Source organism: Eriocheir sinensis, chromosome 28, assembly GCF_024679095.1.
Source record: "Eriocheir sinensis breed Jianghai 21 chromosome 28, ASM2467909v1, whole genome shotgun sequence".
Taxonomy (NCBI): Eukaryota; Metazoa; Arthropoda; class Malacostraca; order Decapoda; family Varunidae; genus Eriocheir; species Eriocheir sinensis.
In genome coordinates, this window is record NC_066536.1 from 14,966,663 (window position 1) to 14,982,021 (window position 15,359).

At 39.9% G+C, this 15,359-nt stretch overlaps 1 protein-coding gene across 1 annotated transcript in view; it reads right to left on the reverse strand.

Moving 5' to 3' along the window:
* The window catches only part of LOC127004612 (elongation factor Tu, mitochondrial-like), a 16,762-nt gene extending 1,403 nt beyond the window's left edge, over positions 1–15,359 (reverse strand). The window contains exons 1-9 of the mRNA XM_050872626.1: positions 15,228–15,359; positions 12,581–12,778; positions 11,195–11,361; positions 10,012–10,152; positions 5,400–5,544; positions 4,880–4,993; positions 4,086–4,291; positions 1,246–1,442; positions 1–317 (exon numbers count right to left, since the gene is read on the reverse strand). The exon at positions 1–317 is cut by the window's left edge and continues 1,403 nt beyond it. Coding sequence (XP_050728583.1) covers positions 128–317; positions 1,246–1,442; positions 4,086–4,291; positions 4,880–4,993; positions 5,400–5,544; positions 10,012–10,152; positions 11,195–11,361; positions 12,581–12,778; positions 15,228–15,309 — 1,440 coding nt within the window. The 5' untranslated portion in view covers positions 15,310–15,359 and the 3' untranslated portion in view covers positions 1–127. The remainder of the gene's footprint in view (positions 318–1,245; positions 1,443–4,085; positions 4,292–4,879; positions 4,994–5,399; positions 5,545–10,011; positions 10,153–11,194; positions 11,362–12,580; positions 12,779–15,227) is intronic.

Genomic DNA, 15,359 nt, shown 5'->3' on the forward strand with positions numbered 1-15,359 from the left:
AAAATTTAAGATATCAGACAACACAAACATAACACAAAGCTGAATGACAGGAGTCCCTCTCAAGTGGCAACAAAACAAGCAACAGGTAAAATCCTTAACATGTGTTTGGAAAGTTTCCAGATACTTCTCAATTTCCTTGGGCCTTGAGTTTTTTATCTCTGTACTTCTTGCCTTCTTGAATGTATAGCTTTTCCTCCTCAGTCAAGTTCTTGTTGATGTTGGTGAAGACTCCAGTGCCAATAGTGACACTACCCTCCCTCAAGGTGAAGCGTTGGCCTTTCTCCAGCACCATGGGCTTAAAAAAGCGAATGTCAAGCCTGCAATAGAAAAATTATTCAGATCACTGTGATACAGACTAGCCCAAAGTTTATTTTAACTAGTACATGGCAGTCAATAGACCAATGGTCCTTGCAGGAATATTGCGGAGCAACAGATCTTGTGTGCCTCATGATGCACTAAATCAAACACCTTCTGGAGATCAGCATAGGCTGCATGGTCCAGAATAGGTGGTCTGTCCTTAAACCTAATTGATTCTTCATTAATTAGATGGCTCCAAAACATTGCATTTCAACTCTGGTCAATATTAAGTTCAAGGAAGTGATGGTCGAGCTTGTTTTTAAAGGAGTCAATCGTGTTACACTGGACCACTAATTGAAGGTGGGAGCTTATTCCATTCTCGCACTACAACGTTGGTGAAGAAAAAATTTGGTTAAGTCTGAATTTACTTGTCTACATTTGAGTTTTATGCCATTGTTCCTCGTTCACAAAGTGTCATCGATCATAAACAATGTTGATCTGTCTACATCCGAGAGAGAGAGAGAGAGAGAGAGAGAGAGAGAGAGAGAGAGAGAGAGAGAGAGACACACACGCCTCTTCAACAAGTTTCAACTTGCTGTTCCTTGACTCTTCCCTTCCTTTCTAATCATATGTGCACCACTTAATTTTGCATGTTTATATATATAATACATGATGATTATGTTGAAATTATGGCTGAAAACTTGTTATAATCAGAAGCGCCGTTTGAAATTTGGTGCGTGGCCAGTCCGGATACGGGGCGGGGCGCCGTTTTCGCCCGGTCGTAGTGAAAGGGTTAATCCCCCACCCCAATATGCTTCTGCCATGCCCAGGTGAAAGTTACCATCAGGGGACAATAAATCACTGCTATAGACAGATAATAAATAACCCTATAATAGCCCCCATGTATGATGTCCATGATTCTATTCCACAGTGTGTAATAATACTTACTTGGCATCCTCCCCAGGCATGACCATCTCTTTGTCAGGAACAACAATCTGAGCACTGCATCGCCAGGTCTTGCTGTACACCTGCATGTTTAAGAAGGAGGTGAAGGGCCTCGACCTGCCACCTTCTTCCTTTGTCAGTACATACACCTGGCCCTCCACATGGTCATAAGATTTCAAGGTGCCCGGCTTGCACATAACCTGCCAACAAATTAATTTTCTTAAAACCATTTTTTACTAATAACTTCTTTTTTTTTCACGTCTACGCCTATAGCACCGGTAGGCTTGCTTGAGGGGCCTGGATGGTAGTCGGCCCCAGCCTGTCATGGCGCCATCTTCTCTACTACTACATATTTCTACAAATAAAAATTGTATGAGAATCAACATTAACATTAAAATATTTTAGTTTAGCTTTGTTTCTAAGCTCAGGCTTTGCCATGGCCATCTAAGCTTAGCATGGAATACACTCACACTTGTGGGACTTTTAGAAGCCATTACTGACTAATACACAATGACCACACGTAATTTTTCAATGGTAAAATACACCAAGGCCAGACACTAACACTCGTGTGGCATCATCATCATTGTCGCTTAACGTCCATATTTTCCCATTCAAGGTGGGGTTGGACAGGCGATGACTCTCCAAAGACTATTAGAAGCGAGTCACAGCAACTGAAAATAAAAAACTAGTAACATAGATTGAAAACATACATGAAATACAATAAATCAGTACATCATAAACTGAGGGAGACCTGTACCCATCATACATGTATCCAAATGCATAATATAATTAATTAATGCTATTACGAATGGCGCTCTAAAACCAATTGCATTCATTGTTCGATAACCCACTGTAGAGATAAAATTCCACTATTTATATGAACTTTTTATGGAGTATCTACTAGGTCAGTGGTTCCCAACCCATGGTCCATGGACCAGTGCCGGTCCGTGGCTTATGATTTCCTGGTCAGCCAAATTGCTTTACTAGTGACTTTGTATTTTGTTCATGCTTATAAATGGATTTCTAATTTCATTTGTAAAACATGAGATATTAGTATGTTTTGGTGTATTGGTAGACCTTGCAATAGGTACATGAATCTATCACCATGACAGCTAGTCATCTACTGTAGTACTAAGTGCTGTAGTTGTATTTTTCCCTCATGGCATCCATTTGAATAATTTAGCCTTTATAATCACTTTACTTTGTATAATGTGAAACAATACATTACATGGTATTGTCCCACTGAATTTTAAATTGCTAAAAAAATAAAATATGTATTTGGACTATATAAATGTCAATGTATGCTTGGATCTATGCCTATGGCACTGGTCCGCAGAATTTTTACCACTTGCTCGACAGGTCCGTGGCTTTGAAAAGGTTGGGAACCACTGTACTAGGTCCCTGAGCAGGTAGGGCATATTTTGATAACCTCTCTCAAAAGGTAATATCAAAATTTCAAAGGTGTTTTAAAAATTCCTACAATGTGCTGGATGTTATGAAAATTTTCCTTCTAATTTCAGCATTTTTGGCAACAGCAGTCAGCAGTCGCATCACTCAGAAGACCCAACTGGTTACAATATTGCCAATGCACAGGGCAAACAGGAGTAAGTCACAACTATGATGACTGGATGATACATAAAATTTAACAAGCAACTTATTATTTGGTATTCCTTCATCCTTATCCCCTAGGACCTTACCAGTCAAATGTAGCACCTTTACTATACATTACAACTTTAACCCGGTAGCAGCGGGGATCATATTTCTTAATGGTCCCTCCAAGCGAGAAAAATGAGAGAAAATCACCTTTCACACAAACCATTTCATAAAATATATCAAAGCATTTGTGATCAGATTATGTATCATCTATTTTGGGGGGTTTATATCATGGCACAAAATTGGCCCGTCGCTGCAACACGATAAAGCCACAAATTTGCCCCGTCGCTGCTACTGGGTTAAGCTATGAATATATTGGTGGTACTTATCCTACCAGGTGCAGAAGATGGTGCAAGGAGCAGTCACAAGGTATGCATCTCACTTATGACATGCTCCCAAGAAATTAGTAATTTTCTTTTTTGTAAAATGTGAACAAGCATGAACTGCACTATGCTGCTGGTGGATATACATAAAATATCAAGTGCCTTGCATGTAGGGCTTTTTTATTTATTTTTTTTATTTACCCTAAAATTTAGACTTGATAATGGATCACATGTTTATCTAGGAGGACCAGTAAATCTGTGCAGACATATACTCAATATAAATTCATGATATAAAAATAATGCAGAATATCCTGATGACCTTATCCAAACAATACTAGGATTGACAGTTTTGGAAATGAAAGAGGTGAATGAGGGGTGTAAAATGAATATGAGAGGTAAACCAAAGAAAGTGTGTAGAGGTGATACGGTAATAGAGGAAATCCAAGGAAAGTGTATTGAGGTACCACAATTATACTGATAAGAATGGAGCTGACAATCAAAGGAATATGCAAAGAATAAAAACTGTCAAGGTGTGTATGCTACAGAGTACATGAAGTGTGGTGAATATGCCTGATGAACGAGCCTCCCATAACCCACTTAGCCAGGGGTACCTCTTTGGCCGACTCGGTAGGGAGTGGGTCTCTCGGCACACTGGTTGTGGGTTCAATCCCAGGCAGCCGGCGAATACCCTCTCCTGGTGTTGATTAATTTCTCTTGTTTCGATACACACAGAGGTCATGTTGGGAAATAGAGGAAATAAGCTCTCGGGGCATGACATACAGATCTTACTAATCATAGCCTATGGGTGAAGGTAAGTTTTGTTGCTGAATGCACTGGTAAGTAAGAAACAAATAGAAACAGACTGACCATGCCCTTAGTGACGTCATCCCTTTTGAGTCCTCGCACTAGAGCCGCCATCTGGTCCCCAGCATGCGCTTCCTCAAGGGTCTGGTGGAACATCTCAACCCCCGTCACTGTGCTCTTGAACTTCTTCCCGTACCCCAGGAACTCGCACTCCATGCCTTTCTTCACAATGCCTCGCTCCAGCCGTCCACCCACCACAGTGCCACGACCTGAAATTGTCACTTGGTAAACACCTACTTCACAAAATATTCTGAATATTAAATAGTCTACCCTATAGTCACAGCATCCAAGTCTGAAGTTGCCATACATCTTTACTCTGAAAAATCATACATGCTTCCGTAGGAATCTGACTTATTATTATCTGACTGAGTGAGGTCATTCTTTGTAATTTTATGCCATAAGCTGTCACCTATCATGTGTTTTCAGATGCCCTAAACTTAACCTAGCCTAACAAAACTCAGAACAATTACTATACATAAGTCCTCAGAAAAATCATATATGCTTCCTTACTCAAAAGACTTTCAATATTACAAAGTGAGGTCTTTCTTTGTTGATTAATGCTACAAGTACTTGGCTGTCATGTGTTTGAAGATGCCTTAAACTTAACCTAAACTAACAAAACCACAAAAAGTTACCATGAGTCTGGACTCAAAAACTTATCTCAGTTTCCTTTTTTATAAGACTTTCTATACTGTATAACAAAGTGAAGGAAAAAAAAAAAAAAAAAATCTATGACATTTTTATTTTATTTAACAGCAAATTAATAGAATAGAATATATTGCCATAAGGTTCCTCACCTGCTATGGAGTACACACTATCCACCGGCAGCATGAAGGGCTTGTCCAGCTCACGCACAGGAGTGGGAATGTGTTTGTCAACTTCTGCCATGAGTTCTTCTACAGCCTTTGCTCCTATGGTAAGTAAACCAAATAGCTTGTTGAGAAATTGAAACATCCCATTTAATACTTTACAGCTCATCCATGAAAACTAACAAATCATCCTCCATTCTCAAAGCCTGTGTATTGTAAGGGCAAAGGTTCACTAGTCAATTATGGCCTGGTCCATTACCCCGGATATTCTTTTCACCCCTGGTTAAGGATTGACCCTGATCACACCACAATCAGACCCTTCTGCTGCTGGATTCTAGGGGACACTGGTTGAAATTTAAGGGCAAGGGAGACACCCAGTAAACCTCCACATGGCTGGTTTATTGAATTGTGGTGTGGAGAGCATGGTTTTTCAGGCCGTTACTCCAAGGCAATTATAGTATGGTTGAACCTGTCAATCATGGCCCTACTACATCAATACAAGACTCACCTATTTCAGGATTTTTGGATTCAACTGCAGACAAAGCAGAGCCCTTCACCAAAGGAGCATTGTCACCATCATAACCCATTTCTGTCAGTAACTCTCGGATCTCCATTTCAACAAGCTCAATCATTTCCTCATCTGCAGCATCAACCTGAAAAGAAAGACAAAGATCTGGTTATGTCATCACTAACTATAAATATATATAAAGCAAGACAATGCTCTGAACGTGAGTGAGTGAGTGAGTGTGTGTGTGTGTGTGTGTATTTACCTAGTTGTAATTTCACAGGGCCTGGGCTTACGCTCGTGTGATCCAGTCTCCATATCTATAATTATCCAACTTTTCCTTGAAGCTCTGCTGCACACTCTTCGCCAATACTATTTCTTCACTTATTCTGTTCTAAACCTCTATATTTCTTTGTGGGAAGCTATATTTCTTTATGTCTCTTGAGCATCTTCCCTTTCTCAACTTTTTATTATGTCCTCTAGTATTCCTGCTGAAAGGTTCTTCTTTTAGTAGCAATTTCTTTGTTATCTACTTCTTCCATTTTACTCAGTAGCCTATTTATTTGTATTAGGTCTCCTCTTTCTCTTCTTTGTTCTAGTGTTGGTAAGTCCATTTCCTTTAGTCTCTCTTCATATGTCAGTCCCTCCAGTTCTGGAACCATTTTTGTTGCCATCCTCTGTATTCTTTCTAGTTTTTTTATGTGTTTCTTCATATGTGGAGACCACACTGTTTCCGCGTATTCTAGTTTAGGTCTGATCATAGTAGTAATTAATTTTTTCATCATTTCTTTGTCCATGTAGTGGAATGCTATACCTATATTTCTCACCATGTTGTATGTATCACCAAAGATCTGATTTATATGACTTTCTGGTTGCATATAATCTTGCATTATTACTCCTAGGTCTCTCTCTTCATTTACTTTCTTTAATATTTCACCATCTCCCATTTTATATGTCCATTTTGGTCTTTCTACACTTTTTCCCATTTCCATAACATGACATTTCTTCACGTTGAATTTCATCTCCCATTTCTGACTCCATTTCCAAATCTTGTTTAGGTCTTCTTGCAGCTCCTTGCAGTCTTCACTGTTTCTTATGTCTTTGCAGTTTAGCATCATCTGTGAACAGGCTCATGTAGCTGTTTATTCCCTCTGGTATATCATTAATATAGACTAGGAAGAGTACTGGTGCTAAAACCGACCCCTGGGGCACTCCACTTTCCACCGTTCTCCATTCCGATCTAGTGTCCTTAACCACGGTTCTCATCTCTCTTCCTCTTTAGTAACTTTCCATCCAGCACTTCATTTTCCCTTTCAATCCTCCTTTATTTTCTAGTTTCCACAGCAGTCTTGAATGTGGAACTTTTTCAAATGCCTTCATTAAGTCTAGGTAAATGCAATCCACCCATCCGTCTCTTTCCTGTAATTTGTCTATCACTCGAGTAAAAGCTCAGCAAGTTTGTCACACATGAGCGGCCTTTCCTAAACCCATATTGATTGTTTGTGATTAGATTATGTTCTTCTAGAAATCTCATCCATTGTTCTTTTATTAATTTCTCACATATTTTACATACTACACTGGTCACTACACTGGCCTGTAATTTAAGGGTTCTTCCTTTTTTCCACTTTTGTATATAGGTACCACTTCTGCCCTCTTCCGCTCCCTAGGCACTGTGCCAGTTTTTATTGAGCACCTAATGATGTCATATATCGGGCCGACTAACTCATTTCTGCACTCTTTAAGTATAAAATCTGAAACTCCATCCAGTCCCACGGCCTTCCCTTCTCCCAATTCCCCCAATAGTTTTTTTTGATATCCTCTTTATCTTTTTTTTTTTTTTTTTTTTTTTACGTCGCGGCCTATAGCGCCGGTAGGCTTTTTCCCAGTGGGGCCTGATGGTCGGCCCAAGGCTTCTTCCCGGTGGGTCCTGATGGTCGGCCCAGCCCATTCTGGCGCAGGCGAGTGTTTATAGTGGCGCCATCTTGCATTGGCTCATGCTGCCCTCCCGGAGCTCATCTTTAATCCTAGAATCTAGAGTCCGGGTTGATAGGTGGTCTTCTGGACAGCATGTGGGTAGTTTTAAGCCACTCGGCGGCGGCTGAAAAATCCCAGCTTGGTGGCACCGGGCGGGGATTGAACTCGCATCCTCCTGAACGCGGTGGTGTTACTCTGTCGATTCAGCCACCACCTCCCGTCTATTTTGACTTCTTCCATATATACATCTAAGTTGTTTTCTTGTGGTTCATTAAATAATGATTCTTTGGTAAACACTTGCTGGAATAATTCCGCCATGCCTTTGGGATCCTCGATCTCTACATTCTCTTCAGTCAGTCTTCCAATTGTTTCTCTTGATTAAATTTTTCCATTTATAAATCTATAAATAGTTTAGGTTGTTCTTTACACTTTTCCACAATATCCTTTTCGTATCGTTTCTCTTCTTCCTTTCTCACTTTCACATTCTCATTTCTCGCTGCCTTAAAGTCTTCTTTGTTTCTTTGATTTTAGTTTCTTTTCAATCTTGACCACACTTTGTCTCTTTTCTTTTGCCTTTGCACATCTTGCATTAAACCAGTCCTTTTTTGCCCTCTCCCTCGGTCTGTATTTTGGCACGAACTTCATAACACCTGTGTTGTACGCCTTCATGGAAATATCATACTTTCCTTGAACTTTGCTTGTACTCATTAACTCTTTCCAATCCATTTCAGCAAAAAACTTCTTGAGGTGTTCCACCTCTGCTTTCCTATAGTTTAGTCAATCACTTCTATAAGTCTCGTCTTGTTCCCTTCCTCCCTCCTCCATTTCTATCTCTATGAGCACGTGATCACTTTTTCCCAGGGGGCAATCATACCTCAATTCATCCTTCACGTGAATTTCTCTTGTCAACACCAAATCCAGTCTTGCCAGTTCGTCATCTCTTCTATATCTAGTATTTTCCTTCACCCTTTGTATCATCAAATTTTCCATCATTAAATTTAAGAATCTATTCCCACATGCCACATCACTACCATTGCTCTCAAACCTCTCCCAGTCAACCTCTTTGCAACTGAAATCGCCAACTAGTATTACTCCTTTGTTTGCCTTAAGTAATCTCCTCAAACTCTGTATGGTGTCATCAATCATGTTTTCATAATCTTCTTTACTCCATGATATAGTTTTTGGTGGTACATATGTAACTGCAATCGTCATCCTTTCTCTATTCTTGTTTTCCAAGCTTACACTCACTATTTCTGCTTTTCCTTCTCCATATTCTATTGATTTTACTAATAACTCTTTCTTTATCATTATCACCACTCCTCCTCCACCTTTGCCCATTCTATCCTTCCTCCATACATTGTATCTTCCATCTCATTCAATTTGGATGTTTTCTTTTAGTTTAGTTTCAGTTAGGCAAACTATCATGGGATCCCTCTCTTTTAGATAATCTTGCAGCTCTAATTTACTATATATATATATATATATATATATATATATATATATATATATATATATATATATACATATATATATATATATATATATATATATATATATATACATATATCCTTACATCCTTCCGTTTCTTTTAGTTTAGTTGTTCTATATAATATGTCTTCGGCTGCCTTTTGTGATTTTAGTTTTAACTTAACTGGTCTTGTTTTCCCTTCAATAAATGGACCCATTCTATAAATCTCGTCTACTTCCTCCTTGATACTCTGCCTTTCTGCATCATTTAGGTTCTTGAGCAGGTCTTTGACTGATTTCAGTTCCTCTTTATCTCTTTTTGGTTTATATGTTATATTCTTTTCTTTCATCCCAAAAATAACAGCACTTCTTTTTTTGTCCGCTTCTTCTCTAAATAATTCTTCATTTTTCTGTAAAGCCTTGACTACATCTTTCTCCACGTCTTCTTTATTCTCTTTCATTTGCTGTTCTATTACTTCTCTTAGGCTTACATTTGCTTTTTCACTCTCCACTCTCCAGGTCTTCACCTCTTCTCTAACTCTTTGTTCTTCTCAGTTTACCAATTCCTTCAAGTTTTCATTTTCCTTTCTTACCACTCCCAATCCTTCCTTCACTGATCCTTCGTACTTTGCTACTTTTTCCTTTAGCTTCTCATTTTCCTTAATCAATTTCTTCTCATTTTCCTCTAGTCGTTTTATCCTATTTCTCATGTCACGGTGGAATTCTCTATTCTGCTCTTCTTCCTCATCCCTTCTCTTTACCATGTTGATCCATTTATCCAGTTTTCTTTCCATCAGCAGCACTCTCTTATATAATGTCGTCTCATTTCTCGCAAAACCAGAAAATTCAGCTGAAGTACCTCCAGCTTCATACTCACTTTCCTCCCCGCTGTTGTTGTCACCTCCTCTTGCTCTACTACTTCTGCTTCGTGGCGTGATCCATCCCTGGTCTTTCTCCTTATCACTCATCGCACTTAACTGCACTAATGGAGACCTACTGAACCAACATTAGCACAGCCCAGGCCTCTGCAACACTACACTAGGTAATTTTGCTCCTCAACAGCGGATCGAGGATTGTGTCTTTCCAACGGCTCGGAGCAGAGCGGCCCAGATGTTTACTCCTCGACGGCTGAACGCAATGTGTGTGCGTGTGTGTGTGTATCTAATGAACTCACCTTGTTTATAAAGACAACAATGTTCTCAATTCCAATCTGCTTTGCCAGGAGAAGGTGCTCCCTGGTCTGAGGCATTACACCATCAGTGGCCGCCACAACAAGGATGGCTCCATCCATCTGAGATGTCCCAACAATCATGTTCTGTTTAAAAACATAAAAAAAGATCAACACATGTTCCAGACAGCTGGCCAATGGCCAAGGAAACAATAATCACCCCATGAGCAGAGTTGTGCCATTCATGTGTGACCAAATAATGGTCATGTTTCACTGGCAAGGAGCATCAAAAACTCTATCCAATGCACTCCACAGTGAAGGACTCAAGCACAACCATCACATAATTAGTAGCTGTCACAACATGGATTGCTACATTCATCTGAAATATCCTAAGCATCAAGTCCTGTTAGATACAAAAAGGAAACAGTACATATGAATCTTTACTGAGCTAATCAGGCAAGGTCATGAGAGGACAAGAGTTATGAGAAGACTCTTATGTTGGTGATGATGGTTGGGGGGTAAATCTGTAAGGCATCCCAGGATGTGCTGCAGAACTTTTAATTATTTTCAACAAACAATCTTTTCTCCTATCACAGTTTTCTGTTTCATGATTCTCATTTTTTCTACTTTGCATATATCACATTCTTTTCGACATAAAAATTGATACTAGGACAATAATACTTGACCAGTGTGTAAATGGTAAGTTGGGTATTTCTCCTCAATTGAATGTCTGAATGTTTCAGGATTTAACCATAATCAGTGCTCCCTGTGTATTAGGATGATAACATTAAGAAACAATATTAGGATGATAACAAAATGTCCACACCACCTTCAGCTGTAATGGATCACACAGTATTCCCAGGGCTATAAATATATTACCTATCCCAATAAAATATTGTATGATCAAGACTAAGTGATTCTGAAAATTGTGGTACTACCTTGGCTATAAGGTAATTAACTTGAGTGTCTAGTCATGACATACGTTTTGGGGAAAATACAACCAAAGCAGCACAGGGATATTAGTATGTTAGGACTTCATCCGACATGACAGTGGTTCAGTCCCAACCTCTGCTGGGTACTGAGTAGCACTGATCTCCTGCTACTCAATCTGTCCTTACATTCCCTTGTAGGTGATTGCATGCAAAATAATAAACTATGAGATAAAAGCACAAAAACAGATATATCTTGCCTTGATGTAGTCAGCATGTCCGGGACAGTCCGTGTGGCCATAGTGTCTGTTCTCAGTGCTGTACTCAATGTGAGCAACATTAATGGTAATGCCTCGGGCCTTCTCCTGAGGGGCATTGTCAATCTCGTCATACCTCTTAGCTTGGGCTAACTCCTTTTCAGAAAGCACTGAAAAAAGTTAAGACACATCTAAGTTATATAAATATAATGCAAAGCACTTAAATCATTATGGCTTTAGAACCACATCAAATAGAGATTATAATGGTCATAGTTTCAGAGCAACACAAAGAGGAACTTTTTTCCTGTGTGAGCCCATTGTTCTGGCAGCCTAACTCAGGGGCACTGCTGTTGGCTATGGCCAATCCTAATTGTAACCTGAGATATTTTCTTTCATATGGTGCTACATGGCAGGATGAAGTTCAGAAACTTGTGAAAAGGAAAAGGAAGGCCTGACAAAATATTCATTGGCACCTGTGTTTTTGTCTTTCAAAATTTGCTTGCACAATTTGAGCCTTTGTAAATTGGTACAATGACCCTCTTCCATTCCCAAGGCACAATCCTTTCTGGCAGTGAACACACTATTGGATTTTATCAACCAGTGGTTCTCTGCAATTTTTTAGTATCCAGTTAGAGATCTAATTAGGCTCTGAGATGTTCCTTACACCTTAGCTTCCAGCAGACATGGGGTAATCGTAATCTCTAATTGTAATCGATTACAGTTTTTCAAGTACGTAATCGTAATTGATTACCCTTTTATTTTTTTAAGTATTCGTAATCGAATAAACTAGAAATGTAATTGTAATCGTGATTACTTTTGCGATTACATTAGCAAAGTTTTAGTTAATAGTTTCTCATACAGCAAGTATGTACTCTAACTATCTGTAGTAATTCAACCAATTAAATATTTAGTATGGTACATGTGTATGAAATTTGCAAGTTCACCTTTCAGTCCTTCCTGTAATCACGATTGTAATCACGAGTAATACATCATGTAATCGTAATCCTAATCCTAATTTTACATCTAATTCTATTGTAATTGTAGTTTAACACCTAATTTTACTGTAATCGTAATCTTGAAAATATGAAGTAATCATAATCGATTACATACCGGTAACATATGTTATTGCCCCCTGTCTGGCTTCCAGTAGCTCATGCATTTTCTGCAAATCCACTTGTAAGTCTTTCAACACTGCATATCTAAACCTTCATAGTGGACAATTAAATTTTCACTAAACTATATACACTTCTAGCCCAGGGTTGGCAATGATTAAATAAACAAGTATATATATATATATATATATATATATATATATATATATATATATATATATATATATATATATGTTCTAGCCTACCATAACTCTAGCATCAAAAACTTGATGCTTACCTTTCGTAATAGCAGCAGTAAGAGTTGTTTTGCCATGGTCAACATGCCCAATTGTACCAATGTTGCAGTGAGGTTTGTCTCGCTGGTATACCTTCTTCTCAGCATAGTTGCGGACCTGGATAGCAGCGGGAAGGAGTCTAGCCCGCTGGACAAGCTTACCACTGTGGCCATGCAGAGTGTGTGCACCCAGAGAGAGTCCTGAAGAGAGATTCCCCACCACATGGATGATTAATAATGCTACAGACAAGTATTCCATTTAAGGAACATTATTCAAATAAAGGTATATATTTCTTTTTCTTTTTTTACAGTAAAGGAGGTAAATCAAGGTTAGGCTAAGCTTATATAAACTTGGAGGATCTCTGAGCACAATCAATAGGTGAGACAGTTGGTGATCCTCTGAGGCTCAAGTTTCAGGTACTGACTCACCCAGGCCTGTTCTGTGTGCAAGCATCACATCTGTGCAACCCCAGCCACCCCTAGGCCCCAAACGTCTTTTTACCCCGTTGATACTGCACTATGACCCAATAATCACTGCGGTAAAAAGAAGTCTTTAAACCCCAATGAAGCTAAGAATATTAATCATTGAAGAATATCATGTTAATTCACTGTTTTGTCTTGTTGTTGAACTTAGTAGATTGGATCAATTGTGTTTCATTTTTCTTTTTATAATATGGCAGAAATCATGAGATATCGCTGCAATGACTTTGTGTCAAATTAGCGATTACAGTGTTAGACTTGATCAAGACCTGAATTGTCCATAAACAACTCTGGCTATGCAGGCATGTGGCATGCTAGCTATAATCAACCCTGCTCACCAGAAGGCCAAAGAGGCATCCTCAAAGCTCATAACTTGAATATGATAATGAATCTTGTCATGAGATAACTTGGAATGGGAGGGGTGCAAGTTAGGTTAGATTAGATTTAGTTGGCTTAGATTTAGTAAAAAATGTTGAGCTGCCAGACATACGTTGCGACCATCGTAAATAGACCACGTCAAAACAAAGTTGTTGAGATGGACATCCAATGGTCATGCTTTATTGCTGACAGGTGACAGATGTTGGAGGGGATGCCAGTTGTTTTAAAATCTCCAAAACGGTCGCCGTGTGACCCAATGTTAGGAGGCATCGTGAGTAAAGATCGTGAATGTGTGACACTAGCCTTACATACACAAATATGCTAGCCTTAGTGAGGTCAGGTTAGGGTAAGTTAGATCTAGTCAGATCAGGTCAGGTTAGGTTAGCTTGTTAAGTGAGGTTAGACTTTTTATGAATAAATATGCAATTTGATTCATGCTGTGCCATTGGTGGATAATATTCATGAAAGCATAGCCTCCTCTGGTGGCGGCCGCAGCGGCGGTCCAGCCGATGTTGCGAGAAACACCTCCTCGCAGAATTGTCGCATATACATGTGGGGGGTTGAGTATACATGTGCATATACATGTGGGTGGTTAAGAGGGGGGGCGAGGGGGGTGAAGCCCCCCCCTGTTAGAGGTTAGGTTAAGTAAAGTTCTGTTGGAGTAGTTTAAATATGTTCCCCCACCCAAAACCCCTGATGGTAAATCTTAAGAATAGCGGCTCCTAATGGGTGCACGTTTAGGGCACGGTGTGGTGGTAATTACAACATTTCTAGCACGTACGAAGGGGTTTTGACAAGCGGACAGGCGTGTTTGTCACAAGGGGTGTATTTTTCCACGCTGGCCTCAAGATTTCTTCCAAGTCGATGGGCGATGAGACTACGAGCTCCGGGGTGAAGAAAGGGAAGAGCCCGCATGGAAAAATACACCCCTTGTGACATAAACATGCCTGTCCGCTTGTCAAAACCCGTCAGCAAAGTAGTAAAAGTAGAAATGTTGTAATTACACCACACTGCTTAAACGCTTAGGAGCCGCTATTCCTAAGATTTACCCCCCTGATTTCCCACGGGTCCCCCAAGTTGAACCTCTCTGCGAGCTATTTCACGGCTGCGACAGCGGGTCCACTATAGGCATTGGAAAGTCAATCATTTACTGATTTCCGGAGAAAAATACTATCTCCACAATAAACATCATATTTTGTCCAGAAATAAGCAGGCAGCATCTCGAAATTAGCAGGCTACACTTTCATGAATATCCCCCCCATTGGTAGCTGTCACTAACAATCGGTGGGTGTACTTCTATAATTTTACCAGTTAGTTTTAAACCATGTGTACCTTCATATTATGCTAAAGGGCATGTATTTGCTCCCTTTAACCATGTAATGAATGCGTATACGCTCATACACGAATACAAAACAATACACAGGGAATTTGCGAAACCTTTGGTAGTTTGGGAGATTTACTGGCCCATCACGTCAGACCGAGAAGCTACCCTAGAGAACCTTACGGCGTCACAAGGCAAGACAGACACCAGTAATGACATCAAAGTGCGTCACAAGAAAAGAAAGACACCAATAAACTGATATTGAGGCGTGACAAAACAAGGAGACAAAAGGACAAATAAAAGGCATTCCCCACGAAACTACGTAACCGGCACATCCACCCCACCTCCCCCCCCAAGCCTCAACGCCACCCCCAGCCCCATGACACCCACACAGCACCCGAGGCCCTAACAGAGACAGCCTGGCGCGGAATTTCGACACTCCAGACATATATACTGCCCATGGGAGCTTACCCGGCGTGGCCAAGAGGCGCAGCACTCGACACGCCGCCATATTTAGCGTCGTCTGCAGCTGGTCCAGCTGTACGATAATCATTATATGAATACGATATATTAATGCCTGGTAACGCAATATAATAACGTCCA